Raw genomic sequence first — 23,360 nt, 5'->3', positions numbered from 1 at the left:
CCATTAGGTAATGGCAGGGCAGGCAAACCAGTTCCCGACCCGCCATGTGATTCACAGAGATACTTGCCTATGCATGATTGGTTCAGCTTTTCAGCACAAAATTGGGCGTGAATTCCAGCCACTCTAACCAGCGGGGAATGCGCGGCAGAACTTGCTCACCACAGTACTTCATTTCAAAAAGGAAAATTCCATTCATTGTCTTTTATCCCCTTCCCAAACTCTAATCACTTGCCACAGAGGCAGTCCTTCTCCCTGGCTATTGCCTGATGTTGAACCAGACTGTCTGTAACCTGGTGTACTATTCAACCCTGAGCTAAGCTTCCGGCCCGTTGTCATCTCCATCATCAAGATCACTTACTTCCACCCAGGTAATATTGCCTATCTCTGCCTTTGTTACCTCTGAATTTAACTATTCTAATGCTTTCCTGGCAGGCCAGGAGAGCATTAGAGAGCACTGCTCACTCTCCAGAAGCTCAAACTCATGCAAACCTTTTCTGCCTGTATTGTAAGTTGCACAAAGTCCTGCTCACCCATCACCCCTGTGCTTGCTGCCTTACATTGGCTTCCAGTCCAGTAACACCACAATTTTAAAACTATTTATCCTCGTGTTCAAATCCCTCCATGGTCTCACCCCCGCCCATACAATGGTCAAAATGTTCTTTGCTGTACAAAATAAATGCAAACAATCGTTGAACATGTCATGAATTTTCAAAATATTTTGTTCTCTTTAATAAATGCATTTGAAATGGAGTACACAACAATATTCCACTGTTACGATAAAATAGAATTTGTGTTGATAGTGTTTTGGTTTTAGTAGGTATCTAGTAGGGGGCATGTGGTTGGGGCAAGTTGGGGGAGAGAATGGCAGTGGTCACAAGACCAGCATTCGATTAATTCAAGAATGCCCATTCCACTGTTTGTCATATTTTCTCATCCATTTGTCATTAGAAATACTTGGGTTCAAAAGGAGATTTTTTTGTACCAATAACTTGCCAAGAACTTACTACCCAGGCGGTGAGAGAGGAGGTAGCTGGTACACAGAAGAACTTAGAATCGAAAAGAAGGTGGTGTTGGAAAGGCTATCTTTACTTAAAATAGATAACATACGAGGACCAGATGAGATGCATCCGAGTGTACTGAGGGAAGTGAGAGCCGAAATTCCAGAGGCACTAGTGATAACCTTCTAGACTTCCTTAGTCACAGGGGAGGTGCCAGAGGACTGGAGAACTGCGAATATTGCACCCTTGCTCAAAAGGGGGTGCAAGAATAAAGCTGGCAACTACAGGCCAGTCAGTTTGACCTCGGTGGTAGGGAAACCTCTGGAAACTATAGTACGGGATAAAATCAATAATCACTTAGGCAAGTGCAAGATGATAAACGAAAGCCAGCATGGATTTATCAAGGGAAAATCATGTTTAACTAACTTGCTGGAGTTTTTTGAGGAAGTAACAGAGAAGGTTGATAAAGGAAACGTTGTTGATGTGGTGTATATGGATTTTCAAAAGGCATTTGATACAGTGCCACACAACAGACTTGTGAGCAAAATTCTAGGTCATGGAATAAAAGGGAAAGTAGGCACTTGGATAAGAAATTGGATGAATGACAAGAAACAGAGTAGTGATAAATGGTGTTTATCAGATTGGAGGAAGATTTGTAGTGGAATTCCTCAGGGGTCAGTATTGGGAACCTTGTTCTTCCTGGTATATATTAATGACCTAGACTGTGGTGTGCAGGACATGATTCCAAAATTTGCAGATGATACGAAGATTGGAAATGTCAACTGTGATGGGGATAGCCTTGCACTTCAAAAGGACATAGATTGGGCAGACAAGTGGCAGATGAAGTTCAATGCAGAGAAATTTGAGGTGATTTGTTTTGGCAGGAAAGATATCGTGAGACAGTATAAAATACAAGGAGAGCCTCTAAAGGAGGTGCAGGAAGAGAGGGACCTCGGTGTATGTGTATACAGGTCATCTTAGATGGCAGGGCATGTTGAGAGAGCAGTCAATAAAGCATATAGTATCTTAGGCTTTACTAATAGGGGCATTGAGTACAAGAGTAAGGGGTAAGTTGAACTTGTATAAGACACTATTGGGCCTCATCTGGAGTGTTGCCTCCAGTTCTGAGCGCCATACTTGAAGAAGGATGTGCAGGCATTGGAGAGAGTACCGAGGAGATTCACAAGAATGATTCCCGGGATGAAGAACTGTAGCTATGAGGATAGATTGGAGAGATTGGGACTGTTTTCCTTGGAGAAAAGAAGGCTGAGAGGAGACCTGATAGAGATATTCAAGATTCTGAAGGGTATGGACTGGGTAAATAATGAGAAACTGCTCCCACTCAAGAGAGCATCAAGAGCTAGAGGGCACAGATTCAAAATAATTGGCAAAAGAAGTAAATGTGACATGAGGAAAAATGTTTTTACCCAGAGGGTTGTTGGAGTCTGGAACAAACTTCCTGAAAGGGTGGTGGAGGCATGTTCGATTGAGGCATTCAAAAGAGAATTGGATTGCTACCTGAAAAGAGAGAATGTGTAAGGTTTTGGGGCTAAGGCAGGGGAGTGGGACTAGGTGGAATTCTCTTTCAGAGAGCCAGTGCAGACTCGATAGGTTGAATGACCTCCTGCACTCGAAAGATACCGTGAAATGGCTAGCTCTTTGAAGGATTTTGACAGGTGCGCTTTTCAATCCTTTAGTAACTTCTTAAATATCACCTTGAACAGTTTTAACATTCTCCTAGTTTTTAATCTGATAAGCTATTTGGTTAAAAGTGTTCTTTTTATGGATACAGCAAGACTTTTTTGAAAATTAAGATAACCATTTGAGAAATCAGCATTTGCCTGTTGCTGAAATGTTTGCTTCCTGCAGCCATGTAAACATTTCTTCCCACTCCTTATAAATGTGTGGCCCTTTGACACATAATTTCTTTTGCTTTGACCTTCACTTTAATATTGGTCAGTTTATGTGGCTTTCTTATAAGCAAGTTTTGAGTCTTTTTAGTCTTTTTATTTTTTTTATTCACTTACGGGATTTGGGTGGCACTGGCATTTATTGTCCTTTGCTGGTCTGCAGAGAAGATAGTTAGAAATTAATTTGTTTTTATAATACACGTTACAGCCGAAAACCATAGGACACCCCAAAGTGCTTTACAGTTAATGAAGTACCTCTTGAAATAAATTCAGTTATAATGTAGTGAAATGCGACAGTCAATCTGCAGACAACAAGGTACCACAAGCTGCAATGAAATACACAAACAAGTCAGCCGTTTTAATGAAGTTGGATATGGGATACATGTTGGCTAGGACATAGGGAAAATTCGCCTGCGCTTCAATTAATCAATTAATTCAATGGAAGCTTTTTTTCCGCCTGAGAAGGCAGACACAGCTTATTTATAATTTCTCATCCAAAAGACAGCGCCTCTGGAAAAACTATGAACGGCCCCACTCCTAGCTTGTATGATGGAGGAGCTGAAGGTGGCTGGACCGTGTGTGTTGTTTTCTTTGAAATAAGCAATTTTGTATGTATTCAAAATTTCTCTAGCTGTACAGCCTGCTTCACCTCCAACTATGGTGTGTGGCTTGAAGAAGAGCTTGCAGGTGGTGGTCTTCCCATGCACCTGCTGCCCTCGTCCTTCTAGGTGGTAGAGGTCACGGGTTTGGAAGGTGCTGTCGAAGAAGCCTTGGTGAGTTGCTGCAGTGTGCCTTGTGGGTGGTACACACTGCTGCCACTGTGCATCGATGATGGAGAGAGTGGATGTTGAAGGTGGTGGATGGCATGCCAATCAAGTAGGCTGCTTTGGTCAGGATGGTGTTGAGCTTCTTGAGTGTTGTTGGAGTTGCACTCATCCAGGCAAATGGAGAGCATTACACCATACTCCTGATTTGTGCCGTGTAGATGGTGGACAGGCTTTGGGAGTCAGGAGGCGAGTTACTCACTGCAGAATTCCTAGCCTCTGAACTGCTCTGCTGGCCACAGTATTTATATGGCTGGTCCAGTTCAGTTTCTGGTCAGAAATAACCCCCAGGATTTTGATCGATTTACTTTCTGAGTACCTTTGTGAAGCATCTTGGGATATTTTTCTGAGTTGAAGGCAATATATAAAATAAATTGTTGTAATGCCATGATGAATTGTCTGTTCAAGAAAGGAATCATTGGGTGCAATCTTGGAAATAGGTACTTGATATGCACGCAATCGATCCCTCAGGTAGATTTCAACAATTATCAGCTATACAGCTTTATTACACTATTTAGCCTCAGCTGTTATTGGATCGTTGGCTTAGATGCCGTAACATAAGTTATGAAAGACCTAAATCATAAAGCAATATAATCCTTTCAGTTGCAGCTGATTATAGCAATACCTCAGATCATTTCTATACAAGAAATACTCTCCCAGAGATTTCTTGCTTTGTTTCGTGTGATAAAAGTTTAGTTGCAGAGTCAGTTTCATGAGACTTCCAACCTATTTATTATTGTACCAAGCTGTAGTTTGCTGTCAACATGCCAAAAAATACGTTTTGCATCTGATGGATCAAGGATAAGTGCAAGAATTGTAGACAAAAACAAATAATATTGCATATTGTTGTATATTGCTTTAGTTTTCATTTGTTGTCATGAATTAGAAACTGATTCAGATGATATGGAATAAATCATATAATTGATAGTCAATTGTATATTTTTTTATTTTCTTTTTATACAACTCAGGTTAATTTAGAGAACTGCCCCATCCCCTCAATTTGAAGGTGGCTTTTGCTTTGGGAATTAATTTTAAACAGTTAATCAAGATACAATTGAATGACATAAAGCTTTCTTTGAATATACGGTTGAGTGCTCATTGTTTTCTCTCAGCTGCTCACCCATAATGTGAGGCAAAGTCAAGAAAGAGGTTGAAGGAAACGGACAGTAATGGGTTATTAGTGGATCAGTGATGGAAAACAGGTCAATAAATTGACCTCACTTTCCACATAGTACCTTCTATACCTAAAGCAGTTGCAACTAGATGAAATAGGATACACTGGACACTGAGAATGAGGGGGTGGGGGGGTTGAAGGGGGCTTATTGGGGAACTGAAGGCATGATTGCAGAAGAGGATTTTGAGATTTTTGAAATCAGTTGGGTAGAAAACTGGAGGAAACAATGTGTAAACTCTACAACGCAAGAGCATTGTAGTTAACCAAGTGGTTGCAATTGGTATTTTATAGTAAGACAATTAGAATTCTGGTGTCAGAGAAACAAACATGAGCACAAGGCGAGAGGAGATCTCAAAGGTAAGGTGGGCAAGGCCATAGAGAGATTTGAAAATAAGGAAAGAATTTTAATATCAATACTGAAGGATATGGTTAACCAGTGAAACTCTGGGTAGGTTGTGGGTGCTGAGTAGAGGACTTGGTGCAGGTTAAAATTTGAGCTGTGAGTTGAAACTTGTGGAGCTTCGATGGAGTAAGGTGGGCGAGAAGGGCATTGGAGAAGTCGAGCCTTTAGGTGATGAAAACGTGAACAGAGTTCCAGTGACAGAAGGAGGAGATGTAGATGGACAAATATAATGTGAAGGTGAACGAAAACAGTTTTGGTTAGGGATTGGATGCGGAGGAGGAAGCTGATTTTGGTTTTGATCAGGATGGTCAGACTCTGCAACACAAAAGCCAAGTACTGGAAATCTGAAATAGAAACTGAAAGTACTGGAAACACTCAGTGGGTCAGACAGTGCCTGTGAAGATAAAAATGGAATTAATATTTCGGGTTGGTGACCTTTCATCAGTTCTGAAATGTTTCTGTTTCTATCCCATGGTGAGACTCTGCACTTCTTGATTTGAGTTCGAGTTGGTAGCCAGGCCAGCAAATTCAAGGCCAGCAGTTGGAGAGATTGACTGAAGGATCCATTCTTTACTCTTGCAGATCTTCCCTGAAGTATCAATAAATGTTTTTTTTCTTTATCAGCATATCGGTCCACATGTCATGTCACTGGTTTGCAGGACATTAAAAATGTATTAATTTTGTGACTATTGTACTAGATTTTACAGCAGTTTAGCATTTATAAATTTTGAATGCTATAAATATAAAACTCTAGATGAAGAATATGTATACCTCTTAGACAAAACACAATCTGCAGGAAAAATGAATCTGGAAAATCATAAAATTATTCTGTAATTCATTGCAACACGTGTGAATTTGAGAGAACAGGATCTTGCCCCAAGCTGGATCATTGTCAAATTTTAGCTGTTGCTGTTGTTTGAAATGAAAAAAGAAAACACCCAGTCAAAAATAGATTTACATGGCATATAGAACATGCAAGTATCTTAAAAGCACATCCAACAATGTTATAGAAACATGTTTATATCAACCATGACATTTAATGTGAGCCACATAATTTGTATTTTTGGAATGAAATCTATCGTCTCATGTTTTTCTTGTCCCCTGTGTTTTGGTACAGTTTCATTTAGGCAATGATCTCTTGGTGATGGTGTGAGTACAAGGTTCGAAGCACATCTCGGGGTCAGATGTGACACCAGGCTTGCCAGCAGGCTGGTTTATTCTCATAATGCTGCCAGGGAGAGGGATGGAGTCGGTAGCTAGGGAATGGAGTTTGGAGCATGTGAGAGAGAACACACGTGGGGTGGGTTGAATGAGAGAGGACCCACCATTAAACAATTTTTTGCATGTAACCCCAGAGATTTGTTGTACTACAGTTTGGGAATCCTTGGTGCAGAGTATTGATGGGTTCACAATGTAATTCTCATCCTTAACTCAATTCATGTAAAAGAAGAACAATCTGATGGAAAAAAAATCAATACACTTCTCCAAAAACCTGGATTTCTCTTGGTGAGAGTTGCATGGTAGGTTCTGGAAATCACACTAAATTTATTCAATGGATGAAAAAAAAAATCAGTTTAAAAGGAGTATGCACTTAACACCATTAGTTTCAAGCTTGATTCTTGATTTTTAAAATGTACCATCCATCTTTCTGGGAGAGATTACTTGGGCATTTAATGCTTTATTTAGATCATTGATTGATTTGATTATGTACATTTTTTAAACAGCAAAATTCTATAACTAATTATGGGCAGTAGATTATTGTAATGAAGATTCCATGACAAATTATGACCATGTTGCTGATGTGCATTTGAAGCATATTTCCCAGCAAAACATTTAAACACTTGATCCTATTTCTACAGAATCCAAACACCACCATTTATTCCAGATGCATTGGCTGCCTTCCATTGTATATTTTGATGTTTAATGTTTCCAAATGAAGTATTATGCATGTTTTCACAAACAAAACTATTGACAATGTAACTTTCTACCTCTGCTTGAAATTTTTATTTGCACAAGATTTTCTTTTAGATATTGAAATTATTTTGCACTAGTATTATTTTGTATCTCTTAATGTGGTACATTGACCCTGCAATGTGCTGTGTCATGATGTGGTACGTTTGAGTGCTCAAACTTAAAATTGCCCATGTAGCGAATTGGTGATTTCACCCAGGGAAATTGCCAAACAGCAATTAGGTGCTTCCTTGGAAATTTTTAACAGCGCCTTCTTGCGATATAGGTATTGCAACCAAGACTAGCATTTATGGCTCATCTCTTGTTGCTGTTGAGAAGGTTATGGTAGACCAGCTTATCCTGTCGGGTTTTCGCTGGTTATTAATTGAACCAATTGAAGGAATAATTTCTCATGCTCAAACTGTTTTGTAATTACACCGTCCAACATTTAGGTCTTGAACTTCCCTTTCTCCCATACCACTGAAGTAAACATCTTCCAAGTACTTCACATTGTATTATACAAAGAAGTAGATGTTGAGCAAGAGAGAGAAAGGGAAGAGAAGATACCCAGATAGAAAAAGCATTGTCAAATACCTTAGAATTTCTTGCTTCTAATATGAAGCTTGTATTTCCTGAAACTAATCAGGATCTATACATGGTTATCTCCAGATATTTGTGCCTTTTAATATTTTAGTAGGCCCTTCTGGGCAATTAATTTCTCAATTACATCTTCCTAGTTAAGTAATTTGGCTTGATGATGGAGCTTATCTTAAACTTTCTTTTCTATTAACCCCTGATCAGGTATCAAAGACAATAAATAGATCTCCAGTTGCTATTTCCTCCAAAGGTGATGCATTTGCTTCTGCAAAAATTGCAACAAAGAAATAAACTTCATTGTGTTTGTACCAATTATCACCTTAGTTGGTTTTACTCCTTGATGGTACATTTCCGTGTCCATGTATATTTGAGACAAATTTAATCACCAGATTTGAGTTTTGAAAGATTACTTTCCATTATTGCAAGGAGAACTCAGGACTTCATTAGATCTGAAGTGACTATGTTCAGTAATTTTTTTTTTGTTGTGTAAATTGTTACGAATACCTTTTGAGCAGTTCTGCTTGAGATGGCCTGCTCTTTATTAGGACATTGTGGTAAGCTAAGATACTCAAAGCATTGGCCCAGAGTATCTTGCTGATTTTTATCCATATGCTAGCATAATTACCATATGCCAAATATCCATGATCGTTAAAGTGCATCAGTAGAAACCTGCATCCATATGTGTCCCACCTACAAAGCAGGCTAGCAGTTCAGCTCCAAAACATGGGTCCTCCAATAGCACTTGTTGCAGGGTTTCATCACATTGCGCCCAGGTGATTAGGTGCACAAGCACTCATAGTCACATGAACCCTGTCCTGTTGCTGCATAAATCATACATTTTGAGGAAAAAAAACCACAGAATAGCTTATTTCCTTGCTCTACTGTCATTTTCCTAATGTTGGAGGAGGAGGGAGAAGAGAAAGAGCCGGAGGCTCAGGGTTAAATGCCACAGGCCAAGACTAGATCCAACAGAGGGCGCTGGTGAGAAGTGACTGAAGAATGCTGGGAGAAGTCATCGCAGCCACCGCGACTCAAGAGGGAACCGAGGAGAAGGACTCTTGCACTCAACAGGAGGAAGGGCATCCAACAGAGGGCGCTGGTGAGAAGTGACTGAAGCATTCTGGGAGAAGTCATCGCAGCCAGCGCGACTAAGGAGGGAATCGAGGAGGACCCACTGTCAAAGAACGGAATAGCCCCAAACATTAAGATAAAAGCAAAAAACTGCAGATGCTAGGAATCCAAAACAAAAATAAAAATACCTGGAAAAACTCAGCAGGTCTGGCAGCATCTGCAGAGAGGAACACAGTTAACATTTTGAGTCCGTATGACTCTTCAACAGAACTAAGTAAAAATAGGTGAAATATAAGCTGGCTTAAGGTGGTTGAGACAGGTAGAGCTGGATAGAGGGCCAGTGATAGGCGGAGATAGCCAAAAGATGTCATAGCTAATCTAGCTTATCTCGGGGATTCGTGGCCTTGTCTCCGGGGAGCAGACTCAGAGGGAGGAGCACCGGAGCGGTGACCTCGGGGCACAGAGTAACTGAAGCCAAAACTGAAAAAGTGATTTCACAGGAAAGCTGTGACCTGATTGGTTGCTAGGAAATCTGCACAAAATTTGAAAAAAAACACTGCAAAGCTAATTAATAAATTAATTATCTAAGTCGAGATGGCTGGACAGGTGATGTGTTGTAGCTGTATGATGTGGGAGCTGGCAGATTCCATTGCGAGCCGCAGTGACCACAGCTGCAGCAAATGTTGGTTGCTGGAGGAACTCCGGCTCAGAATTGATGAGCTGGAGTCCGAGCTCCGGACGCTGCGGCACATCCGGGAGGGGGAGAGTTACCTGGACGCTTTGTTTCAGGAGGCGGTCACACCCGGTAGATTAAGTACCTCAAGTCAGGTCAGTGATCAGGGTCAGCAGGGTGTGACTGCAAGTGAGGCAAGTAGACGGATCCTGTGTTCAGGAACAGAGGAGCCTCAGCTCTTGACCTTGTCCAACAGGTATGAGGTACTTGCTCCCTGTGTGGGTGAGGAACAGGGCTTTAGGGAGGATGAGCCAGCTGACCACGGCACCTTGGCACAGGAGGCCATTCAAGAGGGGGGGAGCAAAAAGACAAGTGGTAGTTGTAGGGGATTCTATAATTAGGGGAATTGATAGCTTCCTTTGTAAGCAAGATCGAGAATCCCGCATGGTATGTTGCCTGCCCGGTGCCAGGGTGAGGGACATCTCTGACCGGCTTGAAAGGATATTGGAGAGGGAGGGGGAGGATCCAGTTGTTGTGGTCCACGTCGGGACAAATAACATAGGTAAGACTAGGAAGGAGGACCTATTTGGGGATGATCAGGAACTAGGAACTAAATTAAAGAACAAGTCCTCAAGGGTTATAATCTCCGGATTACTACCCGAGCTATGTGCAAATTGGCATAGGGACGCGGGAATAAGGGAAGTAAACACGTGGCTAAAGGAGTGGTGCGGGAAAGAGGGGTTCCATTCCGTGGGGCACTGGCATCAGTATTGGAACAGGAGGGATCTGTACCATTGGGACGGTCTCCACCTGAACCGATCTGGGACCAATGTTCTAGCGAAAAGGGTAAATAGGGTGGTCAACAGGACTTTAAACTAGAAAGTGGGGGGGGGGAAGGAAGGGTAAAACTCCAAGAAGTATGACTAATGGGAAACAAAGCAGCAGGTTAGCGTGTGGGGGGGTGGATTCAACTTCATGGAAAATTATGAAAAAACTGAAAAGAAGGGAGAGCCCAGGAGAGGCTATTAAAGTCTCCAGAACACAAAATAGGACAGAGTGTTTGGTAAGGGCTTGAAATCTAACTTCAAGCACATCAGATAAAGGGATGATAATGAGAAAGGGGACGGGAAATACAGGACTGAAGGTGTTGTATCTGAATGCACGCAGTATACGAAATAAGGTAAATGAGCTTGTGGCGCAGATTGAAATTGGCAGGTATGATGTGGTGGGCATTACGGAGACATGGCTGCAAGGGGATCGGGACTGGGAGCTAAATATCCAAGGATATACATCCTATCGAAAAGATAGGCAGGTTGGCAGAGGGGGTGGGGTTGCTTTGTTAGTAAGAAATGAAATTAAATCAATAGCAAGAAATGATGTAGTGTCAGATGATGTAGAATCTGTGTGGGTAGAGTTGAGGAACCGCAAAGGTAAAAAAACCATAATGGGAGTTATGTACAGACCTCCGAACAGTAGTCAGGATGTGGGGCTCAAGATACACCAGGAGATAGAAAAGGTTTATAAGAAAGGCAAGGTTACAGTGAACATGGGGGATTTCAATATGCAGCTAGACTGGGAAAATCAGGTTGGTAGTGGATCCCAAGAAAAGGAATTTGTTGAATGTCTACGAGATGGCTTTTTGGAGCAGCTTGTGGTGGAGCCCACTGGGGAACAGGCAAATCTAGATTTAGTGATGTGTAATGAGGCAGATTTGATAAGGGAGCTTACGGTGAAGGAACCCTTAGGAGGAAGTGATCATAATATGATAGAATTTACCCTGCAATTTGAGAGGAAAAAGCTAGAATCAGATGTAACAGTGTTACAGTTGAATAAAGGCAACTACAGAGGCATGAGGCAGGAGCTGGCCAGAATTGACTGGGAGATGAGCCTAGCAGGAAAGACAGTGGAACAGTAATGGCAGGAGTTTCTGGGAGTAATTTGGGAGACACAGCAAAAATTCATCCCTAGGAAGAAGAAGCATACTAAAGGGAGGACGAGGCAACCATGGCTGACAAGGGAAGTTAGAGACAGCATAAAAGCTAAAGAGAAAGCATACAATGTGGCGAAGAGCAGTGGGAATCCCGGGGATTGGGATGCCTACAAAGACCAACAGAGGACAACTAAAAAAAGAAATAAGGAGGGAGAAGATTAAATATGAGGGTAAACTGGCCAGTAATATAAAAGAAGATTGCAAGAGTTTTTTTTAGATATATAAAGGGTAAGAGAGAGGCAAAAGTGGACATTGGGCCGCTGGAAAATGACGCTGGAGAAGTAGTAATGGGGAACAAAGAAATGGCGGAGGAACTGAATAGGTATTTTGCGTCAGTCTTCACGGTGGAAGACACGAGTAACATCCCCAAAGTTCAAGACAGTCAGGGGGCAGAGGTGAGTATGGTGGCCATTACCAAGGAGAAGGTGCTAGGAAAACTGAAAGGTCTGAAGGTGGATAAATCACCTGGACCAGATGGATTACAGCCCAGTGTTCTGAAGGAGATAGCTGAAGAGATAGTGGAGGCGTTAGTGGTGATCTTTCAGGAATCACTGGAGTCAGGGAGGGTCCCAGAGGACTGGAAAATCGCTAATGTAACTCCCCTGTTTAAGAAGAGAGTGAGGCAAAAGATGGGAAATTACAGGCCGATTAGCCTGACCTCGGTCGTTGGTAAGATTTTAGAGTCCATTATTAAGAATGAGATTTCAGAATACTTGGAAGTGCATGGTAAAATTGGGCAAAGCCAGTATGGTTTCATCAAGGGGAGGTCATGCCTGACAAATCTGTTAGAATTCTTTGAGGAGGTAACGAGTAGGTTAGACAAAGGAGAGCCAATGAATGTTATCTACTTGGACTTCCAGAAGGCCTTTGACAAGGTGCCGCACAGGAGGCTGCTCAGTAAGATAAGAGCCCATGGTGTTAGGGGCAAGTTATTAGCATGGATAGAAGATTGGCTGTCTGGCAGGAGGCAGAAAGTAGGGATAAGGGGGTCCTTCTCAGGATGGCGCCCAGTGACTAGTGGAGTTCCACAGGGGTTATTGTTGGGACCACAACCTTTCACTTTATACATTAATGATCTAGATGAAGGAACTGAGGGCATCCTGGCTAAGTTTGCAGATGATACAAAGATAGGTGGAGGGACAGGTAGTATTGAGGAGGCGGCGAGGCTGCAGAAGGATTTGGACAGGTTAGGAGAATGGGCAAAGAAGTGGCAGATGGAATACAATGTGGGGAAGTGTGAGGTCATGCACTTTGGTAGGAAGAATAGAGGCACAGACTATTTTCTAAATGGGGAGAGAATTCAGAAAACTGGAGTGCAAAGGGACTTGGGAGTCCTAGTCCAGGATTCTCTTAAGGTTAACTTGCAGGTTGAGTCGGTAGTTAGGAAGGCAAATGCAATGTTGGCATTTATTTTGAGAGGACTAGAATATAAAAGCAGGGATGTGCTGCTGAGGCTTTATAAGGCTCTGGTCAGACCACATTTAGAATATTGTGAGCAATTTTGGGCCCCGTATCTCAGGAAGGATGTGCTGGCCCTGGAGAGGGTCCAGAGGAGGTTCACGAGAATGATCCCAGGAATGAAAGGCTTAACATATGAGGAACATTTGAGGACTCTGGGTCTATACTCGATGGAGTTTAGAAGGATGAGAGGGATCTGATTGAAAGTTACAGAATACTGAAAGGTCTAGATAGAGTGGACATGGGGAAGATGTTTCCATTAGTAGGAGAGACTAGGACCCGAGGGCACAGCCTTAGAGTAAAGGGAAGACCTTTTAGAACAGAGATGAGGAGAAACTTCTTTAGCCAGAGAGTGGTGAATCAATGGAATTCATTGCCACAGAAGGCTGTGGAGGCCAGGTCATTGAGTGTATTTAAGACCGAGACAGGTTCTTGATTGGTAAGGGGATCAAAGGTTACGGGGAGAAGGCGGGAGAATGGTGTTGAGAAACCTATCAGCCATGATTGAATGGTGGAGCAGACTCGATGGGCTGATTGGCCTAATTTCTGCTCCTATGTCTAATGGTCTTATATCTCACTCTGTGCAGTGTGTACTGATCTTGATTCGAATGAATTATTAGGACATGTGCAGGGCTGTTGGAGTATGTCTTTTGCATCAGACTGTCACATAATGAAGCCCCCCCCCCGCCCGACCCCCAACCTATTTACCACCTCTCACTGCACCATACCTGGCCCAAGAAGGGGGTTAGCAGACACTGATCTGTACAAACACTGGAGTTTCACTTAATTTTAAACTGCCAACAATAAATAAAAAATGTATCAAAATGAAACCTCATTTGCAGTTGTCAAAGTATAATGGTACATGTGTGAACATTTCGTTTAACAATTTGTCAGACCAAACAATTAAACATGAACATGACTTCAAACCGTTACCAGGACTGGCTGACTGACTGTTCAGGTTGTTTCAGTTCGTTCTTTGTCGGATTCAGGGTGATTTTGTCGTCAGGATAATTAGTATGTGCAAAGGTTTGAATGGAATTTCACCTCTATCAGACTGGCACACATTCTAGCTGCAATTTCCTGATTGCAGCCATGGAGAAAATTCCAGGCCCTTATTACCATTGTCCCATGGTATTTTGATCATGTTTGTTCTGTCTTCTCTGAGTTAATCTGACTATGTAATCTGGATTTAAAATGTGTGAATTAAATGCTTTGTTTGGCGAAGCATCTGAATTGGCTGCTTGAACTGTGGTCCCATTGTCTTGTCCAATAAAAGTAGTTTTTATGCCATTTATTACTATTTTGCTTGTGATGCACAATTACCCCTCTAGGAGAGTTAATAATGATCAGCTGGGTATTCCTTTGCCATATGAATGAATCATACAGCATAGAAGGATGTCAGTTGGGTCTCTGTGCTTGTGCTGGGGCATAACTTGCAGCTTAAAAGAAATCCTCATTTCTGTTCTGGTTTGTTACCATTTATATTAAACCTGTTTTTTGGTTAACAACCATAACAATTTCCCCTGAGATCCTCAATCTTGTTTCATCCATTGGATGTAGACATTGCTGGCTAGGCCATCCCTAACTGCCCTTGTTCAGAGGGCTGTGCTGTGGGTCTGGAGTCAGGTAAGGACAGCAGATTTCCTTCCCTGAAGGACATTAGTGAATCCGTTGGGTTTTTACAGCAATCGACAATGGTTTTGTGGTTCAAATTCCACCATCTGCGATGGCGGGATTCGAACCCTGGTGCCCTGGGTCTCTGGATTACTAGTCCAGTGACAATACCACTATGCCATCGTTATGCTGAAGATCTCTATGAAATCTCCTGTTACCCATCTGTGCTTGTAAATTACTGAACATCCTCATCCTTTGAATGCTTATGGTAAATTTCCTTTGCATTCCTTCCGAGGCCTTGAAATCCTTCCCATAGTGTGGAGCCCAGAAATGGCATACATCTCCAGCTGAGGCCCAACCCAGTATTTTACCAAAGGTTTAGTGTAACTTCCTCATATCTTTCAAGAGTGGTCGTTGCAGTGTTGAGTGAATAAGTGTCACATTTTGGTTACGTTAGTATTTTAGGGAGGGTGAGCACTTTCCATGATTAATACATTGATTTATTTTGGGCCAATCCTGATTTCATATGCACCTTCTTATTTAACATTTCTCCTTGCCTTATGTTGCAGCGTGTCTTTACCTAAAAGTTTTGGCATTACCATATTTTTACATTATTACATCAAATAGTTCCATTCTATAGTTCCATTACTGTTTGGAGAGAAATTCTGTTTTACTTGTCGCTACCCTTCTGTTACTCTTTGTAGATCATAAAGGTCGCATCCCCTTCATTACCATCTACCTGTTGCCAGAAAGTTGAGGCATATAATTTGATTGAATTTGCAAACGTGAAATCTTTTAGTTTATTTTGAAGTAGAAAGCTTGGAATACTTTTTTTAAATAACTGTTTAAGTCTTTGAGCTGCAAGCTTGTATAATGTATGAGAATTTATCAACATTCCTTTAACCTTTCATTTAATTACTGGTTAGAACCAGTCTCTGCTGGTAAGTAATTCTGTGAGGTGGAAGTTGGAAGCAGAACTTGTGCTGTTGAATTTTGAGGATGCAGCATGATGAGGTTTCTGTACCTAGACTGCTTGGCAGGTGATGGTCAGATGCTTTTAAAATAAAACAGGCTTTGTGGAGTTGAGAGATGGTGGCTGGCTGCTTGGTCAGCTGGGAGCCCTGCTGTTGTTCTTTTCAGGTTGGAAGTCATCAGCAGACTGATCTGTGAGGCTAGAAATGTAACATGAAAACTGTGCAAGAGGCTAGCACTCATGTGATGTGATGTCATGGGTCATGTGATGTGGCCCATTAATCAGTTAATTACAGCTTCACAAGCAGTTTCTGTACCTCTGCCCAAAGTCCATTGCATCCCTGTGGAGTAAAATGGTGTTTTTTAACACCTCTTCAGGTAGAACGAGTTACAAGATCCTTGTCTTAGTTATCGCTAATTCTTCTGTTAGCTTTCTAGTTTTGTGATTAATAAGTGGCCTTACAATCGGGTGTGAGATTACACAAGGACAACAGTGTGGAGCTCTTTTGTTCTTGTAATCTCTATTGGAAGCTTCTGGGACAGAGGGCCAATCCTGTGAGTCATGTGACCCATAGCAGCCATCTTTTGTTTCAGCAAAAGTCCATTTTAAAGTAGCAAAAAACAAATAAAGTTTATGCGCAATTTTGATTTCTTTCATGTCTGATTGACATGTCATTCATAAATTGCATTACCCTGGCACCTGCTATTTTCTTAAAGTCCCTCTGCAGAATCCTAATGATCTACCTAAACCATGTGTTCATCTCTGTGGCAGAATACATTCTCATTATTCAAATATATAGTCCTGGATTTTTCTTCCCCTGTTTGATGACATCACTGTTGCTCGATGCTTGGAGATCCCCTTGAATTGGCACCAGATTCAAGCTAAAATTGGAAAAGGCAAATCCATGTCACAAAGCTTGTCAAATCTTTGTGGACAGCTTTCTTCAAGGTAGCAATGAGCGTGACCTTTGACTGCAAAACCTGAGCAATTGATCTTGACTTGTGCATTGTTGTGGTGTTTTTCCTGTTAGATTGATAGTGTACAGCCTAAAGGAATGCATTTTGGATAATCCTTGCAGATGAGGGAGCACCATTAATAATCAAACAGTACACGATCCCACAAGTATTTCTCTTGAGTGATACGGTGTGTAAATACCCTATTGATTTCAGATATACCGACTGGAGTGATCTCACTGTGAATTACCTACTGCCAGTTCTAATAGGAGTTAGTGAGTGTTTTGTGACTCCTGCAGAAGATATGTTTCCTTAACCTAACTATACAGGTATTGTTCTAAATTATTTTTACCTTTTGTATTATATTTATTCAACAGATTGGGACCTGATTCCACACATCCTATAAACTTTCAGGTGACAACTAAATCTACATAACAAAAGGAGAAGCAATCATCCCATTACATGTTTGATGATCACCCCATTGTCTGTTTTGATGGGTCAGGCTGGAAGTCACTATTGTATATAACATCATTAGGACAATTTTATCAAAATATATCCAAGGTGCCAGGAAAAAATGGATTGAATTGTCCAGTTCTTAACGAATCATTTCAATAGCCATTTTTTTCATTTGCAGAATGCTTTGTGATACTGCCATTTGTAAGCAGTATTTACACACACACTCCATTATCACTCAGTCACTGCTCATTCCATGCTCCCTTTACTTTGCCACAGTTAAGAAAATCTTTCACAGATATACTCTCTGTTCTTTGGAACTGTTGAAAGCCACTCTTCCTTGACATTACCCTCTCTTCCTATAAAAATCACTTAAAATTGTGATCATATTTTGGATTTCTTTTTAAACTTCCTGATCAATGTCATCTTTTTTCTCTAGTCAAGTGCTTTGAATTGGTCTTCCATGTGATAGAAGCTGTAGAAATGCAAGTTTTTGTTGTAACATGGAAACCTTTACCTCTGTGAGGGCTCCTAGTGCAAGCAAATCATGTCTCTCATTGGAAAAATCTTTGTTTTCAAGGACAACTACACGTTTGCACAACCGGGGATTCAGAGGAAAGTAAAAGCATTGCAGGAGCTTGTTAGCCGGATTGATGGTAAGTCTGATCCATTCTTGAACTCATATTGAGCAGAACAACAATGTGTTAAGACTGCTTGATTTAAAAAAAATTGCACAAATGTAATGGCCAGTATCAAGTTGACTACTCACCATGACAGCTTGGTGGCCTTTTGAAGATGAAGTGTCATCCTCAATCAACTTAGAACATTGTGCCCTTTGCAAGATCAGTGTTGTGTGTCATTTAAGGGGAGCTGCCAGAGCATGAGCAAGTTTCATTGCTTTTTATTAAAGCAGTATAATCAAACTTCAATGGCAATTTTTTGTTGCAAGAGTAATGGCTGCACAAGGAAACCAGTAAGCATTCAGCTTGCATTAAATTCAATGATTGTTTTAATTCTGCAGGCAGTCACATTGACTGTTTATGGATGCCCTTCGGTATTTAGCTTTGTGCCGTTGTGCATCTCAGTCCTATCATGAGTGCTGAAATCACTAGTGCGATGAATCTGAGTAATTATGGACTCTGGAAGATACTATGCCATCTTTACAAATTCAGATAAATGATAATTTTGTAGTGCAATTTTTGATTACTGTTGTAGACACTGGCAGAGAGCCGTGAGATTCTTCCCTTGTCCTTTAAAAAAACTTCCATGAAATGCTAATTTCCATGGTTCTGTGACTAGCTTTAATTAATTGCTTTACTTAAGATAATACAACCCATTCAAATGTATTCTCCAGATATTTATTGCAATAAATGAATGGAACTGTTCATCGGCTGAATTGTCTGATATAATAACTGAGCATATGTCAGTAGTGTTAAAAGCTCTGGAAGCTAAAATAAATAAGTTCATTAACGAAACTGATTTGCCTTTTGATAGGTGTCTAGTTTGTAACAAGCTTCCCAAATAGACTCAAACTGTTGTAAGCAAAACACTATTGCTCATTTGGTACTAAATTGCGTTTGATTTTGAAGCTGATGGAAGGCTCAAAGGTTTTTTTTTATTCATTCACGGGGTGTGGGCTTCGCTGGCTGGGCCGTCCCTATTTGCCCTTGAGAAGGTGGTGGTAAGCTGCCTTCTTGAACCGCTGCAGTTCATGTGGTGTAGGTACACCCACAGTGCTGCCAGAGAGGGAGCCCCAGGATTTTGACCCAGCAGCAGTGAAGGAACGGCAATATATTTCTAAGTCTTGAATCTTCATTCAACTTTTCACAAATACTTGACATAAAAGTTTTAATTTCTACATACAACATTAACATAATTAATAAATGTTGTTGCAAGAACTGCTCCAAAAAAAAAAACCTTAAATGACCATTGCCTTTATATAGAAGTACGTTGTTTGAGGTCTAACTTTCCAAGCTAACCTAAATAAATTGGATTACTTCAATTAAGCTGTCACATTAAAGCAATTGTAAATAAAATGTGTTAAATTTGGAAGCATTGTCTGCAATGTGTCCTCAAACTGACTCAAATAGAGGTTGGTGAATCTTCTCTTTTTTCTAGTTGTTTTGTTTTCGAACTGGGATAAAGTCTTTTTTTTCCAAGCATGTGATTCATTGCTTCAGGCCATCAGAAAATACAAGATAACCCTACTGGATGAAATTAAAAGAGCAACCCTTATTAGCTCTGAAAAAACACAAAACACTGCACAATATGCCCCAAATTCCAAATTTGAAGAATCCTGAATGAAGATCAGAAAATTCATGTTGGATTTTTTTTAAGAAAATACATTGCCAATTCATGAATCATTTGGTGTTCTGAATATCCAAGAAATATTTGGTACCTTGAGGCAAATTAGCTGTTTTCATATCACTATTTCCTACTGTCAATGGTTGTCTTCCATGCATTCTGGAATAGATTGAAGGCAGCCTGAAGCCATGCTGTAGATTTAAATGAGATCTTAGATTATATCATAACTAGATTTTTTTCATTACAACATACGTTTGTTAATCAAAAATTAATTTTGGTAGCGGTTATACAGAGTAAACTGGCCATAATCATACTTAATAAGCATTATGCTTGAAGGAGAAGTTTTACCTTTCCCAGATGTTACAAACTGGAGTTCCATGGAATCCCTACCAAATTCTTTTCAGCCGAGTGCAAATAAATTACTGCATTAGCTCAATTTATACAAAACTTGGAATAATGAGCTACAATTGATAGTTTGGACAGCCGAAGGACATACAGGGATTTTAAAAACCTGAAAAGTCATTGGCTTCCTTTCATGTATTTTAAATTTAGCTTAGCTGCCAAGTTTGTGCTCATGAAATCAAAGAGAAAACAGTTAATTATTGTGTTGATGGGAAAAGCTTATTATCTATTTTTAAAATAATTTTTATAGGTGTTGATTCATTACCCATTGTCTACTTAACCAAGTGTGCAACAATCCAACCTCTGTGATTTTGAACTTAATAATTGTGCCTTTTGTTTTTCCCATTTTTCTGATGCACTAGGGCTATTTTTTGAATTTACAGCACAGAAACAGAGAATTTGGCCCAAGTGATCCATGCCATTGCCTATGCTCCACACAAACTTCCTCTAACTTTATCTCTTTCATCTAACCCTATCAACATAATCATTTATTCTTTTCTCCCTCATGTACTTATCTAGTTCCCCCTTAAATGCACCTGTTTTTCATTTCCACTAATCCATGTTGCAGTGAGTTCCACATGATGTGCCGAAGCTTGCTTTGAGTCAAGGTTTTTTATTCCACAATAAAGTGAATATAGTGAGCAAGAATTTCTTTGTTCAATTGTTATTGTTTTTTGTTTTTTTTGTTAGTAACATGTGACCATACATCACTTTGGTGGACCATTTTAACTTGAGCAGAATTATCATTCTGCATCCTGTCATGGTTCCAATAGCAGAATCTTTCTCCTAGCATTTCACTGACTGCATTCCTTTTACCTGAAGGCAAACTTCTGTTTATGATAGTATTACTCCAGTGTTAGCTTTCATCAACCTGACTTGAGAGCCTAGCTAGGAAAATTCAGGCATATAGTACGAGGAAGCAGTAGCATGAAGAGAAAGTTTCAAACTAACAGGTAAATAGTCCTGCCATGAATTTGTTTTTTTTTATTGTCCACGATCAGTGAGGTGTGTGTACCTTCTTAGCATCACAGTGGGTGTCCCAATTTAAATAACCCCAGCCTTTTTTTGAGTTTTGAAATTAAGATGGTTATTTTACTATTTCACACTTGCCTCAGAGGTTTTAAAAAAAAAAGCAACGTTTCATATGCAGATGAAGAAAAAATATATGATTACAATGTATAATTGTCTCGGCCTCTCTTTCATGACAGGCCTGTAGTTTCTTAGATGAGTTGATGCTTTTAGTTAAAGTGAAGGCCTTACAAGCAGAGGGTTCTGTGTAAGCTTGAGAGGCTTCTTGTAGTTGAATTTAGAGGAGGTTGGTTCTCAGGTGAATTTGAAGTTGCAAAGGTTGGGGAGAGTCCTTCACCTACTTTCAAGGTATTGCTGTTTACTACCATGGCTGCTTAGTTGACTGCAGTTGGTTTGATGGCTTTCTGGTGGCCTCTGTCTCTGCAAAGCTGATTCTTGCTGTTTTAAAAATATGCCACAAACATGGTTGATTCACCCATGTGATCTGTTACAAGTCTGAAGACCTTTTCCAAATAAGGTGGCTGGTCAGGCCGCTAAGCATCCTGCGTTGTCATTTGACACTAGCAATTTGCCCACTCTAGGTTTGGATGAAGGGCTTTCATAATACAAAGGAAGGTCGATGAGGACCCCTTTCACATTCATCGAACACGATGTGTTTTGATCTGTCTTTTGTCCATGCTGAACCAGCGAGCAAGCTGGCTGGAATGCTATAAACCTTTTGTTTAAGGATGGAACGTCAACGAAGGGACGTGTGAATCTGTCGGATGGCTGTGCTTGAGCCTCTGTGCTGTCTGGAGGTGATATTGTCAAAGGTCACATGATTGGCCATTTTAACAGTCTGTTTTTATTCAAAATTTTAAGACTATTGTCTAAAATTTCATAATATATTGGAGCATGACAGGTTCCAAAGGTAAACTACTGTGGATGCTGGAAATCTAAAATAACAGAAAATGCTGAAAATACAGATGAGGCAGCATCTGTGAAGAGAAAAACAGAGCTAACATTTCAGGTTGATGACCTTTCATCAGAACCTGATTTTTCTCTCCACTGATGCTGCCTGACCTAAGTATTTCCAGCATTTTGTGCTTTTATTTGGGTAAATTGTTTTTGCTTGGATTGGAAATAATGTCTCCTAGAGCCCCTGTTGGTTTTACTTTTGGTGTTGATTTTTACAAATGATGAGGAGAAAACCTTCTAATTTTTTAACAAGGATAAGTAAAAGATTGTGCACAGTGAGGAGGACATGATATGGCTTCAGGCAGGTGTGAGGTAATTGTTTAATGGAAAAGCAAGGAATGGGAGTGCATATGCACAACATAAAGGCTCTGAACGATGTGGATAACAACAGTGACCAAAAGGTTAAAATACCTCTTTCCCTAAAAGTGCGAGCGCACATGAAGAAAGCCATAAGCAAGGCCAAATTATCTTTTGGATTTTACGAATAGAATAACCTTTGAAGTTTTTGGCATCCCAAAATAGGACATTAAAGCTATAGAATGCTTATTGTGTAGATTCACGAGGATGATACTGGGGATCAGAAATGGGAGTCAAGAGAAGAGTCTTGAGGTACTGGTATTAATTTAATTGGAACAAAGAAGGATAAGAGGAGATGTCGCAATTTTTACATTATCAATGATTTTAGTTTATTGAATAGGGAAAGACTATTTGCTCTGGTTGGTAAGTCAGTTTCAAGGGATGATCAATTAGAAATAGTGAAGAAAGAGGTTTGGAGAAATTTATTCACATGGACGGTTATAGGAGCCTGGAATGCATTATCACAGTGTTTGAGGCAAACATTTTACATATTTTGAAAGAAATGTTGAACACATACTTGAAGTAGAGGAATATACTGCGCTATGGAAAGCTAGTTGCATTAGTTTTGAATTGCTCAAAGAGCTAGCACAAACTATCGGCTGAATGGCCTCCTTCAGTTCAAAAATGTCATGTTGACTGAGGTAGAGTTCTTTGCAAGTTAAGTGTTTGCCCTTGCAGGGTAACCATTAATTGTTGCATTCTACAACAAACATTTCCGTGGCCGTAAGTTTGTTTATTTGAAGTCTAATGGATTGATGTCTGCCATGTATGTTTGTTGTGTGTAGAAACTACTAAACTATAAATTCAAGGCCATGTGTATTGACTTTCTCATTAGCATTACATGGCATTATGTTCGTAAGATATGATTTAATATTGCTTTGATCACAGGTGGTTGACAGTGCTGTTCATAGGAATTAAAGACAGATATAGCACAGAATACTTGTGCTCATCAGTTTTGACACAGCCAATATGTATTTACATATGGCTTAGGTATTCCAAGACTATTGTTGAAGTAATTTGCTATATGGAGCCGGGAGGGTAACAGACAAATTATTCAAGTTTTTCTAATTAATATGCTATAGCCTATGCTATATAAAGCCTTTGCCTCTGTGAATTATTTTGCCTTGTTTAAATCTGCATAAAACTAATCTATAGTCTGATACTTAGATGTTTGAATTGAAAGGAGATGTTGTGGAAATTCTGTTTAAATTCTTATTCTTAATATTATATATATTGTTAATTGCTTGTCCTTGGTAAAGCAGCCTAAGAT

At 40.3% G+C, this 23,360-nt stretch overlaps 1 protein-coding gene across 10 annotated transcripts in view; it reads left to right on the top strand.

Moving 5' to 3' along the window:
* Positions 1-23,360, top strand: part of tbc1d22a (TBC1 domain family, member 22a) — a 462,670-nt gene that overhangs the window by 201,002 nt on the left and 238,308 nt on the right. For 9 of the 10 annotated variants that reach the window (XM_078553360.1, XM_078553362.1, XM_078553359.1 and 6 more), the window contains one exon: positions 17,622-17,697. In XM_078553360.1, the coding sequence (XP_078409486.1) occupies positions 17,622-17,697 (76 nt within the window). Of the gene's footprint in view, positions 1-17,621; positions 17,698-20,109; positions 20,175-23,360 lie in introns of those variants that run through there. The other variant, XM_078553366.1, reaches the window with a different exon arrangement.

This window comes from Cetorhinus maximus, chromosome 12 (genome assembly GCF_964194155.1).
Source record: "Cetorhinus maximus chromosome 12, sCetMax3.hap1.1, whole genome shotgun sequence".
Lineage (NCBI taxonomy): Eukaryota > Metazoa > Chordata > Chondrichthyes > Lamniformes > Cetorhinidae > Cetorhinus > Cetorhinus maximus.
This window is presented reverse-complemented; position numbering and strand designations above follow the sequence as displayed.